Source organism: Myotis myotis, unplaced genomic scaffold, assembly GCF_014108235.1.
Source record: "Myotis myotis isolate mMyoMyo1 unplaced genomic scaffold, mMyoMyo1.p scaffold_m19_p_3, whole genome shotgun sequence".
Classification (NCBI taxonomy): domain Eukaryota; kingdom Metazoa; phylum Chordata; class Mammalia; order Chiroptera; family Vespertilionidae; genus Myotis; species Myotis myotis.
In genome coordinates this window covers 189,008,343-189,031,006 of record NW_023416335.1, presented here as the reverse complement: position 1 = coordinate 189,031,006, position 22,664 = coordinate 189,008,343, and the positions used below count along the sequence as shown (strand labels likewise).

The 22,664-nt window shown below is 44.4% G+C and overlaps 1 protein-coding gene across 6 annotated transcripts in view; it reads right to left on the bottom strand.

Annotated features, from left to right (window-relative positions):
- LRP6 (LDL receptor related protein 6) overlaps positions 1-22,664 on the bottom strand; it is a 137,859-nt gene that overhangs the window by 3,861 nt on the left and 111,334 nt on the right. For 3 of the 6 annotated variants that reach the window (XM_036297548.1, XM_036297545.1, XM_036297551.1), the window contains 6 exons: positions 12,488-12,697; positions 8,765-8,890; positions 8,026-8,262; positions 5,609-5,719; positions 1,470-1,700; positions 192-328 (listed from right to left, as the gene is read on the bottom strand). In XM_036297548.1, the coding sequence (XP_036153441.1) occupies positions 192-328; positions 1,470-1,700; positions 5,609-5,719; positions 8,026-8,262; positions 8,765-8,890; positions 12,488-12,697 (1,052 nt within the window). The remainder of the gene's footprint in view (positions 1-191; positions 329-1,469; positions 1,701-5,608; positions 5,720-8,025; positions 8,263-8,764; positions 8,891-12,487; positions 12,698-22,664) is intronic. The other 3 variants (XM_036297549.1, XM_036297546.1, XM_036297550.1) reach the window with 3 other exon arrangements.

Sequence of the window (22,664 nt, the reverse complement as noted above, 5' to 3'; positions counted from 1 at the left end):
CAACATAAAGAAAGATTTACAAGTGCTTGCATGGTGACGATAAAGCCTTATTTGAACCTTATATGCCTGACTCCTATACTAAAAACCTTTTTACATTACCATCACTGACCACCCACATTTAACTGAGTTAAAAATCTGAGATCCTCTGTTCTTAGCATTCAAAGTGAAATGAAGGAAACCAGACTACTTACTGCAGGGAAGTAAGTGCCTTTGGTGCTTGAAGAGCTACTTGATGAGGCTCCTGTGACATGAGCTCGGTCATAAGGGGGTCCACTGCTTCCCCCCATGATACTGAGGGAGCTGATCATTGATTTACCTCGAGACATTCCTAAAATGAAGGAGGACAAATACAGATGAGTAAGATCTATAAAACAGTCAAAGAGTTTGACTTTTAAACAATATATGCCTTCTTTTTCTAATAATTGAGAACATTTAATGGAGAAGGGAAATGAATACTCTCTAAAGTGAACACTTCCATTGAGAGCTGGCCTAGGACAAGGCCAAGAATAGCCTCTTCACCCCCCTCCCCCCACACACCCAGAATGGAAGCAGAGCTCTTCAAAATGAGATAAAATGAGAGGTTTTCAACCTCTTAAGGGATCTGAGGAAAGTGGAGGTTGTGCAGCAGGTTAGACTAACAACAGATCTGCACAAAAGGAAACTAAACCCATTTTTTAAGGCATGAATACAATGTGTGGAAGATTATTTCTTCAGCTACTAGATGCAAATATTGTAATCACAACCACCATTGCTAAAGAAAAATTTTCGTTTTTTCCACGTGACTGTTTACTTGGTTACACGTAAATAAGTTCTAAATATTTTTAGAGGGCTTTTGCCTAGAACCTCTTTCTAAGAGGCTCTTTACACTAAGGGCACCAGAAAGCTCGGATAAAAAAGCTGTACTTCCCTAGAGCAACATGGTCTACCCAAGTTTAGAACTTCTGGTTACTTGGCTTTGCCTGAATAAACCCCAATCCCAGTCACCACTTAAAAAGTTAGAAGAGAACATAAGACATTATATACCTCCCGGCGATCACCCAGCTATTTCTAAATTTTTGCTAAAAAGAAATCTTAGTCTATTTTTTGGCCTCCTTTAATTCCTGGTCTCCATAGTACTAAAGTTGTCTGGTAGTGAATCTAAAGAACTGTGGTTTATGACTTTTCACTAAATGACTAGCTGATTCACTTTCAATAGATTGCATCCAGAAATGCAGTATATGTAGTATACAGAAATGCTTGTCTATGTACTTGCTTTGTATCTTTTGGCAGCTTTCACCAACCATACCTCAGGTCTTTTGTGTACAGAGAAGATGCAAAAAGTAAAAGAGAAAATTTGTTCTTATAATTTTTTAAATCCAAAGTGCTCTAGTTTGATATAGACTCTGGGTAGTATCCTGTTTCAATTATGGAAATCTGGGAATCTTGCCAGGACCCAAGACTTGATTCTCAGTGGATCAGTCTTAACTCACCTGGAAGAGATCCTGACAAAGAACTTGGGTGTGGCACATAACCAAGGGGCACAGAAGCTGGTCCATGAACTACGTAGTCATTAGTCATGGTTTCTCCATCTCCCTTCATACGTGGACACAACATCCTCTGGCAAATAAAGTATATGGTTCCAGACACAAAAATAGTGACAATTACTCCAATAACTGAACCAACTGTATTGGTGGCCTGTGGTGCTGGCTCCTCGGTTGGATCTAAAATGGCAAGGCAGTACAGTTATGTAATGAAAAACAACTGTAGAGTCAAAGTAGTAATCAAAAAGAGGGCTTGCGAGCAGAGTGCGAAGCTAATGAAGACAACTTATAAACACTTTTTTTTTCTTTTCTTTTTTTTTTTTAAATATATTTTATTGATGTTTTACAGAGAGGAAAGGAGATAGTTAGAAACATCGATGAGAGAGAATCATCGATCAGCTGCCTCCTGCACATCTCCTACTGGGGATGCGCCCGCAACCAAGGTACATGCCCTTGACCGGAATCGAACCTGGGACCTTTCAGTCCGCAGGCCGACGCTCTATCCACTGAGCCAAACCGGTTTCGGCAACACTTTTCTTTTTTAGGAACGCATATACACCATGCCCCATGGATTATGGATAAATGTTATCATTAAGAATCAAAGGAACCATCCTTAAGTGAAAACAAAAATAAAACAAAACATTGGGAACCATACTGTAAATGATTTAAAAAAAAATTAAGTGAATTATAGTTAAACTCCATTAAGAAGTTTTAATTACATATACATATAAAAATCTATCATACTTTATTCTGTATATCCTAAAAATCAACAAACTTATTTTAGAATCTTAGAACAAATTTTAGGGCCAGAAGGGATGAATCTAAAAAAGTCATTAAATGACCTGGAATGGTGAAGCCAAAAGCAAGCCTGGGCTGGATTTTAGGTTTGAGAAGTGACATGTAGGCCTGGTGACAGGAAACTGGGGGCTAAAGATGAACATTAGCTCTCAGGCCCAATGAGCTGATGCCTTCAGGGTGAGTCTTGCTGCCTGAGGGCAAGGAACAGGCCTCTGATACAGGAGTACTTGAGGACTCAGAAAGAAAGCCAGGGCCTGAGAGCACTGGAGCAAGACCCTGCCCTTGGCATCCACCTGCTCCATCTGAGGCTTTAGAAGCAGAGACATCAATATTAGAGGTAGAGGGAAAGAGCAAAAGGGCTCATCTGATTTAGAGCATTATTCTTCAATTTAGAAGGAAAATCATTCCATTCTGAATGGTCAGACTATATTGCTCACAACTGCAAATCCTTTAAAAACCTTCCTTCTGCTTTGTCTTACCTCAAACACCCATCCACATAGTTAAACTCACCCTCTGATAGATTAAATAATATAAATGAGAGAAAATAACATTACTGTTACACAATACATAGGGGCTGCCAGTTACATATTTCATCTATGGCATGTGAGGCAGATTCTTAGTCCCGTGAGCAACCATCTCATCTTTCTTATTCCTTTCTAGTGCCTTGACATTCCTTCCTAATGCCAAGCTTAAGAAGAATACTTTACACTCACTATCTCCAATTCTTAAAGTCTCTGGGTCATATCTTGACTCACTGAAATCAGGCTCTTATCCTCACCACACTGCAACTAGTCTGGCAAAGATCAACATTCTCCTATTTGCCACATTCAATGAACCCTTCACCTCACTGGCCTCTCTATATTCTCAATGCTGCTGGCTCTTGTTTTCCTCAAAAATGTCTGATCAATATCCTTCCAAGATACCACTCTCTTAGTTTCACTATCTCAGATTATTCTTTCTGTTTCCTTTTGTTGGCTTCATTCTCTTCTGTCTGCCTCCTAAGTACAGGTGGTTCCCAGAGTTCTGTCTACCCCTGCTATTTTCCTCCTCTATTTAACTCTCCCTGGGAGATTTCATCCACTGACTCTGCTTTAATTATCATTAATAAATTGAAGAGCCCAAATCTCTCTCTTGAGCTACAGACCCATACAGTCAACAACTTCCTGAAAAACTTCATGGGCGACTTGAATACAACACATTCAAAGTGAACTCTCTGTCACCAGCATCTGTCATGTTTCCTAGATGCCAGGGGTAAAGCAGATCATAAAACAAATGAGGTGCTCTTGGCAAATTAAAGGCATTTAAATTAAATTAAAAATAAATTTTAAAAAACCTAAATCAGCCAAACATTACATCTGCAGCCAAGATATGGTACTTCAGTTTACAGTCCCTGTGATATATTCCAGTTAATGACTCCAGTACCTCAATGAGGTATCTGTGTGTCAACCTAAACTTATCAACTATATCTAAATGGTTACCAAACCTTTTTTATTTCAGAAATAACTCTGAAATCTCTCTTTCCACCACCACTGCTCCTCTTGATTTAGATCTTCATCATCTTCTGCCTGAACTATAATAGTCTCCTAAGCATTTTTAAATTACAGGCTGCAAGTTACTAGATAGTGAAAACAATTTAGTGGGATGCAAATAGAATTTTAAAACAGAAAAGTCAGAATGCATTCTACAAACTACGGATAAATACTGTTGTATGACATATCTGTTTATGTGTGCACCCATGTCTTTGTATCCTCTTGATTTGGTCAAAAAAGTTTGACAGCAACCAGCCTAACATTTCCCTTCCTATAATCTTATCACCTCCAATCCATCTGCTTTACAGCTTTCCCAATTCCACAGCCATGCCATCCTGAATAAGTGAATAGATTCTACAAGTCTTAGTAAGTATCCTATTTGAATTTATAAAAATATCAGCTTAAAGTCTTTATTAAGATTAAAGAGTTTTAAAACGAGACCTATCTAAATTCCATTAAACCAATTTTGACAGGATAGACCTGGCTTATGCTGAACTGCATTCAGAACTAAGTTTACCACTTTGGAATATATTATATGTTCAGGCACTGGTCAATAGTTATGAACCTTGAAGAAACTATAGGCTATTCAGCCTACATTCTCTAGGTCTATAAGTATATGTTGGCATAAGTGTCCTTAACCTTTTTTTTTTTTTTTTTACTGTCCTTTTTAAAAATTACTTTGAAAAAGTTGATTTTTAGAGACAGAAACATCAATGTGAAAGTGCAACATCGATCAGCTGCCTTCTGCATGTCCCCTACTGGGGATCAAACCTGCAACCCGGGCATGCCCGACCCAGCAACCTCATGGTGCATGGGACAATGCCCCACCAACTGAGCCACACTGGCCAGGGCACTGTCTTTTTTTTTAAATTGATTTGAGAGGGGAAGTAGGGGAAGACAAACATTGCTTCTTTGTTCCACTTACTTATGCATTCACTGGTTGATTCTTGTTTGTGCCCTGACCAGGGATCGAACCCACAACCTTGGCATATCAGGACAACACTTTAATCAACTGAGCTACCTGGCCAGGGAAAGAAAGCTCTTAAAATCACTGAGATACTGGTGGAATTGTATCAAGAAAAAAAATGGGAGATGTTAAATATGAACTAATGTTCAGAAACTCTTAAGTTTAGACTACTGGTTGAGTTCCACATAACTACGAGCATTTCTCGTTTTAGTATGCTTCACAGATTGTGTTTTTTTTACAAATTGAAGGTATGTAGCAACCCGATGACAAAAAAGTCTATCAGCGCCATTTTCCAACAAGATCAGATGACAGCATTTTCTTAGCAGTAAACTTTTTAAATTAAAATATGTACACTGTTTTTTTTAAGACATAATGCCACTGAATTTAATAGACTACATTATAGTTTAAGAAAACTTTTATATGCAGTGTAAACAAAAAAACTAGTTTGACTCATTTTATTGTAATATTCGCTTTATTGCAGTGGTCTGGATCCAAGACAGCAATATCTCCATGGTATGCCTATAAATTGTTTCAGAATTTCTTAACTTTAGTTGTGGCTAAACAATATTTATTATTTTCTAATGCTTTACACTAACTGTTTCTGTGAAGAATTTTTGTGCATAAGAAAACTGCTGTCTTTTGAGGACTTATTAAAAGCAAAACATGCTTACCATTAACAGTTGTTTCTTAGTAAGGAAGTAGTGATTATAAGTAAAACTCACACATAAAGAAAAGGAAAATATACTATTAAAATTCTCCCTAAAGAGTAATATGCAGGTTTTAGTCCTACTTACAACAATCCAGTTCATCTGATTTGTCACTGCAATCCACATTATGATCACATTTCTTATGTTTTCCAATGCACTGACCATTGGCACAGCGGAACTGATCAATTAAACAAAGCACTGGGAAAAAAGGCAAATAGTTTTCTTATTTTTACTATATTGTGAAGCTAAATACTAGCAAGTCAAAAACTACTTTGTGGGTGCAAATGAAAACAAATTAGACTTTTAGATATATCTTAAAAATTATTCTCAGGGGATTTTCCTTAAGAGAGGGAAAAAGCAATCCAGCAGGAAATTTCCTATTTTGTTCTTAATGTTAAATTTCATCATTCACTAATAATTCTGTTAAGAATTAAACAATTCTACATGTATTTCTAGACACTAAAGAATTCCAAAATATTTGTTTGTTTTTTGTTTTATACCATGTTAAAGGTTAGTGAAGGAAAGAGTAATAAAATTATTTTACACTGAAATAAATTCACGAATTCAGAGTTTGTTGGGAACAAGTACTATTTTTACCTTCTAAAGTTCTTTTGGCCTCATTCCTCTGTTAAGCTTTTTAAAATATATATATATATTTATTGGTTTCAGAGAGGAAGGGAGAGGGAGAAAGAGAGAGAAACATCCATGATGACAGAGAATCATTAATCAGCTGCAGGTCCCACACTGGGGGTCGAGCCTACAACCCAGGCATGTGCCCTTGATAGGAATCGAACCCAGGACCCTTCAGTCTGCAGGCTGACATTCTATCCACTGAGCCAAACCAGCTAGGGATCTGTAAAGCTTATTGATGTATATAAACCTTATGCATATTAAGTTAATTAAAACAATAATTTGGAACATGTTACTGTATTTATTTTTATTACATTTATTAGAGGCCCGGTGCACAAAAATTTGTGCGGGGGGGGGGGGGGGGGGTTGTCCCTCAGCCCGGCCTGTGCCCTCTCGCAGACTGGGACCCCTCAGGGGATGACCACCTGCTGGCTTAGGCCTGTTCCCCGGGGGATTGGGCCTAAGATGGCAATCAGACATCCCTCTGGCAGCCCGGCAGCCCTCAGGGGATGTCCACTTGCCAGCGGGGAGCAGACCTAAGCTGCAGTCAGACATCCTTAGCACTGCTGAGGAGGCAGGAGAGGCTCCCACCACCACTGCTGTACTGGCAGCCATCAGCCTGGCTTGTGGCTGAGCAGAGCTCCTCCCATGTGAGAGCGCCCTGACCACCAGAGGGCAGCTCCTGCATTGAGCATCTGCCCCCTGGTGGTGTGTGTCATAGTGACCAGTCATTCCCAGTCTTTTTGCTGTTAGGGTCAGTTTGCATATTACCCTTTTACTATATAGGATAGAGCCTGGTGCACGGGAGGGGGCTGGCTGGTTTGCTCTGAAGGGTGTCTCGTATCAGGGTGGGGATCCCGCTTGGGTGCCTGGCCAGCCTGGGTGAGGGGCTGATGGCTGTGTGCAGCTGGCCACACCCCCTTCAGGGTTGGGGTCCCCACTGGGGTGCCTGGCCAGCCTGGATGACGGGCTGATGGCTGTTTGCAGCTGGTCACGCACCCTTCAGGGTGGGGGTCCCCACTGGGGTGCCTGGCCAGCCTCGATGACGGGCTGATGGCTGTTTGCAGCTGGCCACACCCCCTTCAGGGTGGGGGTCTCCACTGGGGTTCCTGGCCAGTCTGGGTGAGGGGCTGAGGGCCGTTTTCAGGCTGGCGGGCAACTGAAGCTCCCAGCCTCTTTTTTTCTTCTTCTGGGATTTATTTACCTTCTATAGCTGTCACTGGAGCTGAGAGCCAGCTCCAGCTCTGAGGCCGCAGCTGGCTGAAAGCAGGTATCTGAGTTTGTTTAGCTTCTATAATTGAAACTCTGTTACCATCACTGGCCCTCTAAGCTCTGAGCCCGCTGCGGGCTGAAAGCAGGTTTCTGGAGTTTGTTTAGCTTCTATAATTGCTACATTGTTGCATCCTGAGCTCAGAGCTGGGCTGAGGCAGGCGGGGAACCTTGGCTTCCTCCGTCACTGGAGAAAGCAACCCTCATGCTCCCTTCAGCTGCCTGGCTGCCGGCCGCCATCTTTGTTGGCAGTTAATTTGCATATCCTGCCAATTAGCCAATGGGAAGGGTAGCAAAGTTACGGTTAATTACCATGTTTCTCTATTATTAGATAGGATTGGGGTGACATTTGTCAACATGAACATATAGCTTTCAGTTATGGGTTTCTGGTTACAAGTTCTGTATATTGCATCATGTGCCATTACCCAAAATCAAATCTTCTCCTGTCACCATATATTAGTACTCAACTATGTTTAGACATAATAAAGTCAAATGTACTTGAAAATCCCCAATCTACCACTGAGCCAAAGTAACACTCCATTCTGAATTGCAAACAACTTAATGGAAAAAGGACTATATAAAAAGGTCTTAAAATTTTTAGATACCTTCACAGTTCTTCTCGTCTGATTTATCCTGGCAGTTTGCATCTCCATTGCATCTGAGGGCACCATCAATACACTGTCCACTGGCACACTGGAACTGGGACTCTGAGCATACAGGACAATTGAGTTCATCACTGTGGTCTTCACATTCAGTAAACCCATCACACCGCCAAGCCACAGGGATACAATCAATTTCTCCCGTGAAACAAGTAAACTGCTGAGGAGAACATGTTGGGGGCTCTTCAATGAACAAGGGGGGGAGGAGAGTGACAAAAACAAAATAATTGTCACGCAGAGGTAACATACCTGAGCGAAGCTCATTTAATAATCAACATGTACAATCTCTTGCAGTCCAAGCAGAATGCTTCACAGTTGCTACTCAACACGTTATTTTTTTTTAAACTTAGAAAAGCTAGAATAAGAGTCTTATAATACCATCTTCTCAATGGTTTTTTGAGTGTATAAGCTCTTTCAATCTTTGTTCACAGAAATATGTATTTTATGTAGCTTTTATAGTAGAAAACACTGATTTGGGGGGGCTACATTTTTATATCAGTTTATAATCATAATGTTTAATAGCTGTATCAACTCAGTTATGTAATAATTTTCCTAACATTAGAAATAAGATTATTTTTAAATTTCTGTCACTGTAGACAACAGTCTTTCTCTTTCATTTAAATTAAAGTTACAGAACATGTTAATTGGCATTTAGACCTGCACAGGAAAATTATAACATATTTACCTCCACATGATAGCTCATCTTGAAGCAGAACCAAGTGCATGGGGCAAGAGCACCTTGTAGTACCATCTCCTTTTACAAGACAAATATGTGAACAGCCACCATTATCCTGAGCACAAGGGTGCTGTCCTGCAAAAAAAAAAAAAAAGTAAAGAAGGAAGAAGGAGAGGGAGGGAGGGAGGACAGCCAGGTCAAAATCAATCATTTATGAATTACCAAGGACTTTTTTGCCACACATATATAATTCCTTGCTCCATCCCTACACAAGCTATAAGAAAACGAGGACAACAAAACACTGTTTTTATATATGCAATATAATAAATAGGCAATATGCAAATTAACCCTCATGCCCTCACAAAATGGCTGCCTATGACCAGGCAGCAAGGGAGTTAGTGAGGGACGACCAAATGACTGAACAACAGGCTGTGTGGGGCAACCAGGCTGGCAGGAGGGTTAGTGAGGGATGACCAAACAATTGAACAAGCAGGATGTGTGGGGCGACCAGGCAGGCAGGGGGATTAGTGAGGGACGACCAAACGACTGAACAGCAGGCTTTGTGGAGTGACCAGGCCAGCAGGGGGGGCAGTTGAGGGCAACCAGGTCAGCAGGGGGGGGGGGGCAGTTAGGAGCAACCAGCCTGACAGGGAGGGGGCAGGTGGGGGCAACCAGGCCAGTGTGTGTGTGTGGGGGGGGGGGGGGGGGCCAGTAAGGGGTGAACAGGCCAGCAGCTGGGAAGAGAGGGGCAGTTAGGAGCAACTAGGCCAGCAGAGAGCGGGCAGTTGGGGTCGACGTGGCCGGCAGCAGGGGGCAGTTAACACATTGTTTGCGGGTAGTTTATATCGTGCACTAACAGGTGGCGCAGGCCATTTTTGCTAATTTTTTGCGCAAATGGCAACGTTCAGTAAAATTACGATAACTTTAGTTTACATATTTATATGTTACCCGCATTCTACCGCTAGTCTATAAAAAAGGTATTAATACGTGTCCCGTGCTCTACTACACTGGTAGAACGTATAAATACGTAAAACATATAAATACGTTTCCCACACACAATGTGTTAAGGGTGACCAAGCCAGGGATAGGGCCTAAACCGGCAGTCAGACATCCCCCCAAGGGGTCCCAGATTAGAGAGGGTGCAGGCTGGCCTAAGGGAACCACCCCCAACCCCGCACGAATTTCATGCACCGGGCCTCTAGTTTATATATATCTTAAAGTATTTTAAGCAAGGTAATGATACAGCTCATGTTAATTTTGTGACTAAGAAAAGCTGATTACTGAAACTAAAAAAAATGTGTAGGAAGAATGATGAGACTATATAAAAACTCTTCTAAACTACAGATTTTAACTCAGAAATTCTAACTTTCTAAAAAAGATGATTTTACTCAAAAAGTATATATTAATGAAGAATCCACTGAAAAAATTTAAATTCACATGGAACTCAATCAATCAGAAATAATCAAAATTACTTGCTTAGTCAATTGCAAAAGGTAACCTGCAATGTGCCCTGGCTGGAGTGGCTCAGTTGGTTGAGCATCACCCCATACACCAAAAGGTGGCAGGTTTGATTACCAGTCAGGGCACATGCCAGAGTTTCGACTCCAGCCTCAGTAGGGGACCTGCAGGAGGCAGCCCAATTATTGTTTCTCTCTCACATCCATGTTTCTCTCTCTCTCCCTCTTCCTTCCTCTCTCTCTAAAATCAATAATAATAATTTTTAAAAAGATAGCCTGCAATGTTACAAATGTTTAATTTCCTCATATTTGTGTTAAATGAAATAAATACACCATCTGGCAACTATCTGAAGTCTGTCTGACAGGTTGTATTCAATGAAATCATTGCTATGAATTTTCTACTTAGCTTGTGTTAAAAGTAACTGGACATATGCCTTCACAGAATACCAACATCTGATGTAGACACCCATTTGTTATCTGACTTTTCACTAACACATCCGTTCTGTTTTGGTGAGTGCTGATGAGCTTAAGGGAGTCAGCTATCTACTAATGAGCAGTGTGCTATACGACATCAATGTCCCAAAACAGACATCAGTCATTAGATTAGGATACATAAATAATACGGCAGTGTTTCTCAACCTTTTAATTCCATGGCACTTTTGATAAAAACCTCATTCTCTTTAATGTTCTTAGAAATTTGAAAAAAAAATGTTTTTTCAAATATAAAACCATATTTAAATGTTCATTTATTTATAAAAAAGATACCAAACCCCCTGGAAATTCTGAAAACCTCAATTGAGATCTTATATCAACTGAATAACTTAGGCACTGTATCATTACTACCTTATTCCTATTAAATGTTCTGCATGAGTTACATATCATAACAGAGAATGGCAACAATTCTAACTTTCTAATTCTTAAATACCTCTAAACTTAACTTCCAAGTTCATAAACAGTGACAAAATAATGAGGACTTGAACAAGCAATGGTGCTCTCATTCCTCTATTCTCCTTTCATATTACAATTTGATTTAAAGGCATTGTGCTGAGAAGGAGTTTCAATAGTGTTCTCTCTCTCTCTCTCTCTCTCATCTCACCCAAGGATATTTTCCCCATTCATTTTGAGAGACAGAGAAACAGACAAGAGAGACAGACAGACAGACATCAAAGTGAGAGACACATCGATAGGTTGCCTCTTGCACATGCCTCACCCGAGGCCAGGGATCAAACCTGCAACCCAGGTACGTGCCCTTGATGGGGGGTTGAACCCGATACCCTTCAGTATACTGGTCCATGCTCTAAACATTGAGCACACAGGCCAGAGCTCAAAACTACAATCATGTAAGACCTACAGTAATTATTGCTATGAAGGTATTTTTGATTACAGACACCTATTAACAAGGAAATAGTCCAAGATGATCATCCATTTTGGAGTTTTCAGTAGGATAAAAAGAATATTTATGGCTACTTTTTTAAAGCTCAGAGTTGAAAACTTTATCCAAGAGGAAAAAAACAAGCACTTATTAAAGTACAGTATTCCAAGTTTACCTACAGATTTTAGCTTGCTTTTGCTCAAGATAAAGTTATTCCATTATAACTATATCCATCATTATATAAATACAACTTTTGCTTTAGTTTGAACTATGGGGTATACAAAGAATGAAATATACGTTTTATATCAGTATTCTTAAAGGGGCTGAAGGAGAGAAAGAAAGGGCATCACAAGCTGAGTGTCTGTTGTACCTGAGAAAATTTTTGAAAATGAGCAAGACCATTCCATTCCCCCATTCCTATTTTATGGAGAAAAAGATTAAGCTTAATTTAAAAAGCTCCCAGATGAATTTAATATAAGTCTGTAAAAGTACAAAGTTAGCCCTAGCCGGTTTGCTCAGTGGCTAGAGCGTCGGTTCTCAGACTGAAGGGTCCTGGGTTCAATTCCGGTCAAGGGCATGTACCTTGATTGCAGGCTCGATCCCTGATCCCAGTTGGGGCACGTGGGGGAGGCAACTAATCAAAGTGTCTCTCTCACCTTGATGGTTCTCTCTCTGTTTCTCCCCTTCCTTCCACTCTCTCTAAAAATCAATAGAAAAAACATCTTTGGGCGGGGATTAAAAATAAATAAATAAATAATAAATGTTTTAAAAAGGCAAAACTAAAAGTACATGGAAATCTTCAAGATAAAGTGGTAAGAAGACACAAAAGAACATCTAATTATTATCTTAACTTCTTACAACAAACAGAAATCCTACAATGAGCAGTACATCCTCAGTACTTACGATATTCCTGAAGGTTCAGCTCCTTTACGGCATGAATGTCACTAAGCTGGGCTATTCGAGCCTGGACTTTGGTTCTACCCTCTCGACCTGTCATGTCAATTTTTTCAATCATTTGCTGCTGCTTATCAATCCAATAGAGCCAATTTTCAAACACAGTCAGTCCCACGGGCTGCAAGATATTGGAGTCTTCTAATACTATCCGGTTGGCACCTTGGAAAAAAGAACATTCACCAGAAATAATTCATGTGGGCTAAGTCATACATTCAACAATTATTTATTGAAAAAATCAGATTCTAAAAGTTCTGAAAAGGAAAATATAAACTCTCTACCACAAAACTTCAGAATCATTCTTAGCAGATATATACATACTAGAAGATAGATAACAGACACATTCAAGTGCAATCAAGAGCAAATAAGTGTCCAATACATAGTAAATATTCTAATTCATAAACATGTAGAAAAGAACAGAGCAGTTTTCAGATGTTTCTTAAAGCTGAGTCCATTTTTAAAATTAAATTTCATGAAAAGCTCTTACATATAAAAAGAGATGAAAATGGTATTTCTCTGAATGAAACAGTGGTGGTGAGCCCAAAGTTCTCTGCTCTTGGCTTCCCCACTCATGGAGTACACCAGAGGCATCTGTGAAGAACTTCACCCTCAACCCACTCAGGACGCAGAAAAACAACTGACTCAAAAGTCACCTGGTTCAAGCCGCAGCTCAAAGTAGGAATTCTTCCTACAACATTACAGACACAGAGTCATCCGGACTCTGAAGAAGCAATCTATTTCTGTTGCTGAACTGTGAGAAAGTTCTTTCACAGTGTGCTGAAATCCCATAGCTTCCCCCTCACTTAAACAGAAAAAAATATACTTATTCTTTTCCTCTTCCTCCTAATAGTCTCTCAAATAGCTCTATAATATATTCTCATGCTTACTAAGTGATGAGGTGCAATCAAAAAGCCATTATACTTTGAAAATATCAGGGAAAGTTCCAGAAAGGAGGCAAGCATAAAGCTAAACTTTAATAAATACAGAAAAGTGGGGAGATAGTCCAGATGAAAAGGCACTGCCTAAGTCAACATTCAGATCGACAGTGGGTTAAAAACAATGCTCCCTCCTACAAATCTACTAAAATGGTGGTAAACAAAATTAAGGTATAAACCCATAAAAACAAGTAGGACAGAAGAGCAGAGTGATATAAAATTTAGAAGTTGGAGACCAGACAGATCAGATACAATAACACAGTATCCCAGGAAAAGCTAAATGCCTAGAGTTGGTGAAGCCAACAGCAAAATTAGCTGGCTCACAAACCAGAAGAGCCAGGTATTTTCAGATAGAGCAAAGGGAGGAGTTATGTGACTGAGGCTGAAAGAGTACCAGCTGAAAATAAGTATAAGAAGTAAGGCAGCTCCTGGATCTCCTCCCTCCTCTAGCAGAAGACTGAAGATATGCCTCCTAAAGAGGTTAAACTAGACTTCAATATACCAGGCAAAAACAAAAAGGTAGTGCCATACATAGAATTTTACCAGGGAATTACTTAAGTTTACTGATAATTGGTTGGACTCTCTCCAACACCCTTCTCCCACTAGACTCCAAAAACACTAGCATCAAGTTTTTATCCTCCTAGAGAAGACCAGAAGGTTTCCCTATAGGAAAAACAAACCACCACCAACAATGACCAAACAAAAAACCTGAGGTATCCAAAAGAAAAGAACTTTAGATAGTGCCTGCCATCTGGGAGTCCCATTCGAAAACAGCCAGGTCTCTAAGAATCCTTGCTTCACAAGCAGCAGCAATGTGAAAGTCAGCATTTTTAGTGCCTCACTATTAAATACAAACAAGCAACTAACAATCGCCAGATACTCAAAGCCCAAGACAAACAGAACAAACAAACTTACAGAAAAAGACACAATTAAGAGAAGAAAAATCAACAGCAACAAAAACCCTTAAAGAACAGGATGCTTTTAGTGGAGGGAAGACATTCAGAGAACACAAAAGAACCCTTGGAAAATAAAAAATCCAACAAGAGGGTTGAAATAAATTTGAAAAACTCCCCCAGAAAGCAGAACAAAAAGACAAAGCTAGATAATAGGAAAGGAAAATACAGCTATAGTCAAAAGGGCACATTTTAATAAAACTTCCAGAATGAGAAAACAGAAAAAAAATCATCCAAGAAATCACATTTAAAAACTCTTCAGAACTCATGGTATAAGTTTCCAAATAGAAAGGATTCACTTGGTAACCAGTTCAGTGAAAGAAACAAAGAAAAGAGGGGAGCAGGGGAAGGATCACACACAATGGCACATCATCATCAGGTTCTAAAACACTGGGGAAACAAGAATGGATAAAAGCTTCTGAAAGGAAAGGAAAGGATCACATGTAAAGTCAGGAATCACAATGATACAAAACTTCCCAATGGCATGAGATGCTTAAAGACAATGGAGTTCTGCCTTCAAAATTCAGAGAGGAAAGAGATATGAAACATGAATCCTACACACATTCAAATTGTCAAACAAGTGTGATAGGGGCAAAAAACAGACAAATAAGATCAAGAATTTTAAGCTCCTATAAACCCTTTTTCAAGAAAAAGGAATTAACCAGAGAAATGGAGTCCAGGAAACAGTAGGTACAGCACCAAAAAGACTGGCAAGTATATTCCCAGGATAATAGTGAAAGGAGGTTGCCCTAGAAAGCAAGCAAATCTGGACTGGAGGAAGATGATAAAGAAGATCAGCAGCCCACTGGCATGGCTCAGTGGTTGGGCATTGACCTATGAACTAGGAGGTCATGGTTCAATTCCCAGTCAGGGCACATGCCCGAGTTGCGGGCTCAATCCCCAGTATGGGGCATGCAGGAGGCAGCTGATCAATGATTCCCTCTCATCATTGACGTTCTCTCTCTACCTCTCCCTGCCTCTCTGAAATCAGTAAAAATATATTTAAAAATATTTATAACTACACTAATAAAAGAGAAACATGCAAATTAACCATCACTCCATCACTCTGCTACACGCACAAGCCACGCCCACCAGCCAATCAGGAGTGAGTATGCAAATTAACCCAACTAAGATGGCGGCGGCCACGGAGCTGGAGTGATCAGGCAGCTTGGGTTGCCCCAGGCGATGGAGGAAACCAAGCTTCCCACCTGCCCTGGCCGGCCCTGTGATCCACTCAAGGCTACAAAGTTTCAATTATAGAAGATAAATAAATCCCAGGTACCTGCTTCCAGCCCGCCCTGGCCTCCGCTCAAGGAGGCGCTGAAAAAAAAAAAAAAGAAAAAAGGAGAGGCTGGGAGCTTGGGTCGCCATGGGGGAGCATGGCCAGCCTGAAAACGGCCATCAGCCCCTTAGCCAGGCTGGCCAGGCACCCCAGTGGGACCCACCCTCCACCCTGAAGGGGCTGTGGGCAGCCTGAAAATGGCCATCAGCCCCTCACTCAGGTTGGCCAGGCACCCCGGCGGGACCCCCACCCAGATCCAGGACACCCTTCACAGCAAATCAGCCGGCCCCACCTGTGCACCAGGCCCCTATTCTATATAATAAAAGGCTAATATGCAAATTGACCCTAACAGTAGAACGACTGGAAATGACTGGTCAATATGACACACACTGACCACCAGGGGGCAGACCCTCATTGCAGGAACTGCCCCCTGGTGGTCAGTGCGCATCCACAGGGGGAGCTCTGGTCAGCCACAAGCCAGGCTGACGGCTGCCAGCACAGTGGTGGTAGCGGAAGCCTCTCCCACCTCCTCAGCAGCGCTAAGGATGACCGACTGCAGCTTAGGCCTGCTCCCCGCTGGCAAGGGGACATCCTCCGAGGGCTGTTGGGCTGCCAGAGGGATGTCTGACTGCCAGCTTAGGCCCATTCCCCCAGGGAGCAGGCCTAAGCCAGCAGGTGGACATCCCCTGAGGGGTCCCAGACTGCGAGAGGGCACAGGCTGGGCTGAGGGAAGCCCCCCCCCAAGTGCACAAATTTTTGTGCACTGAGCCTCTAGTATTTAATAAAAAGAGAAGTTCAGCAGTATGCTTTCAATTCAAAAGAAAAAAAGATGGATTGTTTGATGCATCTGTATGTATTGAAACAATGTTTACATTAGACAAAATTAACTTCAGGGAGGAAAATAAGCATAAATAACAAATAATTAAGTATAAACTTAAATATTATGATATAACTGTTGGGAGGCTGGGAGGCGAGTTTATATGTGTATTTTGGGAAATCTATGGCTTAAGATAGCAAAATCTTTATCTTCCACCAAAGGCAGTCAACTTGCAATGTATAAAATTAAAAAACTGAGAAATAGTAGTTTTAAGCAAGTTATTTTAAGAGAACGGAAAGTGGATGTCTCTGAGAGTGGGAATGAGTAGAACAGACCTGTTTTTCTGTTATAAGCCAAGTGGAATCATTTGATTCCCATAAATATTTACATGTATTACTTTGATGGCAAACTTAAAACAGTAATAATAAGATTAAAAATGATTAATTGGTGGTGGTAAAAAGATGGACTCAAGTGGACAATCAGAGAAAAAGACAATATAAAAACATGCTTATTTATTCAACAAACAAAGCATGTACTAGGCAATCCAGTACAAAAGGTTTGGTGGGAGACTAAAATAATTAAGTTGAGTCCAGCCGGTGTGGCTCAGTGGTTGAGCATCGATCCATGAACCAGGAAGTGAGTGCTTGATTCCCAGTCAGGGCTCATGCCTAGATTTCAGGCTTGATCCACAGTAGGGGGGGTGTGTGGGAGACAGCCAATAAATAATTCTCTCTCATCATTGATATTTCTATCTCTTTCTCCCTCTTCCATTCTCTGAAATCAATAAAAACATGTTTAAAAAAATATTAAGTAGAAAAAGACCCCATGATAAAAATGTATATAATTATCCGAGACTATATAAGGAGGAGGGAGGGAGGACCCAATACTACACTAACCTTTTTCAGAAAACAGGAAAAGGGAAAATATTTTTATGAGGCAATGTAACCTTGATGGCAAAACTCCAAGTACATTATAAAAAAAGGAAAATTATAGGGTAATCTTTCTCATGAACAAAGATGCAAACATCTTAAGTGAAACATCAGCATATCAAATCTAGCAATCTATACTAATAAAAGGGTAATATGCTAATTAGACCAGATAGACCAGACATCATTGCAGACGTCCTTCCTGACAAAGCTGGGGCCCAGGTGGCGCCGTCCAGGGTCCTGGGTGCCTGCGGCCAGCCAGAGGGAGGGAAGCCTGGATCCTGGATGTGGGGGCCGAGGTGGAGACAGTTTAGGGGCGATCAGACAGGCAGAGAAGTGCTTAGGGGCAATCAGGCAGGCAGGCAAGCAGTTAGGGGTGATCAGGCAGGCAGACAGGCAAGTGGTGAGGGGCAATCAGGCAGGCAGAGAGGGGTTAGGGGTAATCAGGCAGGCAGGCGAGTGGTTAGGGGCGATAAGGCAGGTAGGCAGAGTGGTTAGGGGCGATCAGGTAGGCAGGCAGGCGAGCGGTTAGGAGCAAGCGGTCCCAGATTGTGAGAGGGATGTCCGACTGCCGCTGAGAGGTACTGGATTGCGAGAGAGTGCAGGCCAGGCTGAGGAACCCCACCCCCCATGCATGAATTTTGTGCACCAGGCCTCTAGTATAAATATAAAAAGGATACTATATCATGCCAAGTTTGGTTTATTTTAGCAAACTAAAAACAGAAGGGAACTTTCTTAATCTGATTTTAAAATACACACACACACACACACACACACACACACACACACACACACACACTAGTGGCCCGGTGCATGAAATTCATGCACAAGGGAGGGGTATTCCTCAGCCCGGCCTGCACCCTCTCCAGTCTGGGACCCCTGGAAGGATGTCCTACTGCTGGTTTACAGGGATCGGGCCTAAACCAGCATTAGACATCTCTCTCGCAATCCGGGACTGCTGGCTCCTAACCACTCACCAGCCTGCCTGCCTGCCTGATTGCCCCTAACCACTCCGCCTGCTGGCCTGCTCACCCCCAACTGTCCCCCGCCACCGGCCTGCTTGCCCCCAAATGCCCCCCAGCCATCCTGATCACCCACAACTGCCCCCCCTACTGGCTTGCTCGCCCCCACTTTCCCTCCCCACTGGTCTGCTTGCCCCCAAATGACCCCTGCTGGCCTGCTCACTCCAAATTGCACCCCCCTGCTGTCCTGATCACCTCCAACTGACCCCCACTGATGGCCTGCTTGCCCCCAACTGGCCCCCGTGCTGGCCTGCTTACCCCCAACAGCCCCGCCCCCCAACAGCCTGATCACCCACAACTGCCCTCCCCTCTTGGCCTCTAACCGCCTCTATCTTGGCCCCACCACCATGGCTTTGTCCAGAAGAACGTTGGAAGGTCTCCAGGTCTAATTAGCATATTACCCTTTTATTAGTATAGATAGAAGCCTGGTGCACGGGTGGGGGCCGCTGGTTTGCCCTGAAGGGTGTCCTGGATCAGGGTGGGGGTTTCCTTGGGGCGAGGGGTGGCCTGGGCGAGGGGCCTGTGGTGGTTTTCAGGCTGGCCACTCCCCCTTCAGGGTGGGGGTCCCCACTGGAGGGGCATGGCCAGCCTGGGTGAGGGGCTGAGGGCTGTTTCCAAACCGGCCACAACCCCTTTAGGGTGGGGGTCGCCGCTGGAGTGCCTCGCCAGCCTGGGTGAGGGGCTGAGGGCTGTTTCCAAACCACCCACACCCCCTTTAGGGTGGGGGTCCCTGCTGCAGTGCCTCGCCAACCTTGGTGAGGGGCTAATGGCTGTTTGCAGGCTGGCCAAGCCTCCCAGCAAAGACCCTCACCCCATGAGTGTGTGGCCAGCCTGGGTGAGGGGCTGATGGCTGTTTGCAGGATGGCCAAGTCCCCAGCAGGGACCCTCAACCCATGATTGTGTGGCCAGCCTTGGTGAGGGGCTGAGGGCCATTTTCGGGCTGGCCACACCCTCTTCAAGGTGAGGGTCCCTGCTTGGGGGCATGGCCAGCCTGGGTGAGGGGCTGAGGGCTGTTTAGAAGCTGGCCACATCCCCCTCAGTGTGAGGGTCCCTGCTTGGGGGTGTGGCCAGCCTAGGTGAGGGGCTGATGGCTGCGTGCAGGCCGGAGGCCACAGTTGCTGGAAGCAGGTATCTGGGATTTATTTATCTTCTATAATTGAAACTTTGTAGCCTTCAGAGGAGCCCACGGCTGGCCAGGGCAGCGGGAAGCTTGGCTTCCTTCATCACCAGGGGCAACCCAAGCCTCCTGTTTGCTCCAGCTCCATTGCCACAGCCATCTTGTTTGGGTTTATTTGCATACTCGCTCCTGATTGGCTTGTGGGTGTGGCTTGTGGGCATGGCTTCTGGGTGCAGCAGAGGTATGGTCAATTTGCATGTTTCTCTTTATTAGATACTAGAGGCCTGGTGCACAAAAATTTGTGCACTGGGGGAGGGGGGGGGTCCCTCAGCCCGGCCTGTGCCCCCTCGCAGTCTGGGACCCCTCGGGAGATAAAGACCTGCTGGCTTAGGCCTGCTCCCAGATGGCAGAGGGCAGGCCCAATCCCTAGGTGCAGCCCCTGGTCGGACTCAGAGCAGGGCCGATTGGGGAGTTGAGGCGCCGCCCCGTCATGCACAGAGCAGGGCGGATTGGGAGGTTGCGATGCCACCCTCCGTCACGCTCAGGGTAGGGCCAATTGGGGGGTTGGGGCACCGCCCCCTGTCACACTCAAGGCAGGGTCAATGGGGAGGTTGCGGCGCCACCCCGTCATGCACAGAGCAGGGCCCATCAGGGGGGTTGGGGCTCCATACCCTGTCACGCACAGAGCAGGGTCAATCAGGGGGTTGGGGAGCTCCCCCCTGTCACGCACAGAGCAGGGTCAATCAGGGGGTTGAGGAGCTCCCCCATCACTCAGAGTAGGGCTGATAGGGGAGTTGGGGCACCACTGCCTGTCACACACAGAGCAGGGCAGATCAGGGGGATGGGGCGCCACTCTCTATCACCCACAGAGCAGGGCCGATCGGGGGTTGTGGCGCCGCCACTGTCACACTCAGGGCAGGGCCGATGGGGAGGTTATGGCTCTACCCCGTCACACACACAGCAGGGCCCGTGGGGGGGGGGGGGGGGGGAGGAGAGGGTTGGGGCACCGCACCCTGTAACACACAGAGCCGCAGGGTGATCAGGGGGTTGGGGAGCTCCCCCCTATGAGACACAGAGCAGGGCTGATCAGGGGGTTGGGGCGCCTTCCCCAGTCACGAACAGAGCAGGGTGGATAGAGAGGTTGTGGCCCCGACCTGTCACATACAGAGCCGCAGGGCGATCAGGGGGTTTGGGCGCTGCCCCCTGTCACGCTGATCCCAGTGCCGGTGCCGGGAGGCCTCGCAGCTCCGCTGATCCCGGTGCTGGGAGGCATATTACCCGTTTACTATATAGGATAGAGGCTTGGTGCACGGGTGGGACCCGGCTGGTTTGCTCTGAAGGGTGTCCTGGATCAGGGTGGGGTTCCCCACTGGGGAGCCTAGCCAGCCTGGGTGAGGGGATGATGGCTGTTTGCAGCTGGTCACACCCCCTTCAGGGTGGGGGTCCCCACTGGGGTGCGTTGCCAGTCTGGGTGAGGGCTGAGAGCTGTTTTCAGGCTGGCGGGTGACTGAAGCTCCCAACTGCTCCTTTTTTTCTTTTTCTTTTTTATACTGGGCCAGCTTTAGCTCTGGCTCCAGCTCTGAGGCCTCTGCTGTTGAAAGCAGGTATCTGGTTTGTTTGGGTACTATAATCGAAACACTGTATCAACTCCACCTCTGAGATCCCGGCTGGCTGAAAGCAGTTTTCTGGGGTTTTGTTTAGCTTCTATATTTGTAACAATGTTTCAAACTGCAAGCTCAGAGGCCGGCAAGGCAGGTGGGGAACATTGGTTTCCTCCATCACTGAAGCAAGCAAGCCTCATGTTAGCTTCAAGCTGCCTGGCTGCCAGACACCATCTTGGCTAGCAGTTAATTTGCATATCACCCTGATTAGCCAATGGGAAGGGTAGCGGACGTACGGCTAATTACCATGTTTCTCTTTTATTAGATAGGACTAGAGGCCCGGTGCACAAAAATTTGTGCACTGGCGGGCGGGGGAGGGGGGTATCCCTCAGCCCCACTTGTGCCCACTCACAGTCTGGGACCCCTTGGGAGATAACGACCTGCTGGCTTCGGCCCGTGCCGGGAGCCGGTCCATGCTTGCTGTTTCAAGGGACCTGGCATATATGGCATACTGTTCTTAATATGTTTGCTCACCTTCTTGGCACTATGTGTTTTAACCAAGGTCTCCTCTCTGAGAAAGGTTGTTTCCCCAGGTAGGGATTTTCCCCTGAAGTTAGGGAGGGAATAAAACCTCTTAACTAAGTGCCAGGTGGGTAATTAATCACTTTAACTACGAACAATCATGCTTAAGCTACATAATCTTTACTCCCTGGAATGGAGATAAGAAACGCCCTAACCTTTGTCATAGAGATTGATAGGATTGAATCAACTGGTATAAATACAGATGTAAGAAGACAGAACCTACACTCAGAACCTAGGCACAGAACCTACACAGAACTAGAGACAGAAGAACTTCGCTGGAGAGAACATGGCAAAAGATCCTGGACTGAACCTGACTACAGAAATGGGCAAGAGAACCTGACTAGAACCTGGTGACTGAACCTGGCTGGAGAACCTGGAGAACCTAGCAAGACAACTGGCTACCGAACCTGGCAGGAGATCCAAAGCAAAACCTCTCTGGAAATCCAGACCGGAACTTGGCTGGAGATCCTGACTAGGCTGCTGATCAACTGAACACTGTCTCCGTGTCCTTCCTTCTTCGCCAACTCCGTCTACACCTTTGGGGACCCCTGGACCCACTGGGGCTGGACCCCGGCTTATGGCGCCCAAACAGGGACCCCTAGGTAAACGCCCCGCACTTGGGACGGATCGGACTCCACCGTAGGAAGAGGGTGGATAGTCTTCGCCGACTCCGTCCACACCTTTGGGAACCCCTGGAACAGGATTCCCCTAGGTAAGCCCCCTCCCCATTGAGAACCCCACACTCGGGACGGATAGGACTCCACCAGGGTACTGCAGACCCCCCTATAGAGGATAAGTAGGGTAAGAAGGTGGATAGTACAGAACTTAGATTGAGAAGATGTGCCATACTGAGTCCAAAGAAAGAAGACTCTGTATTGATTCTTAGATTGAGAA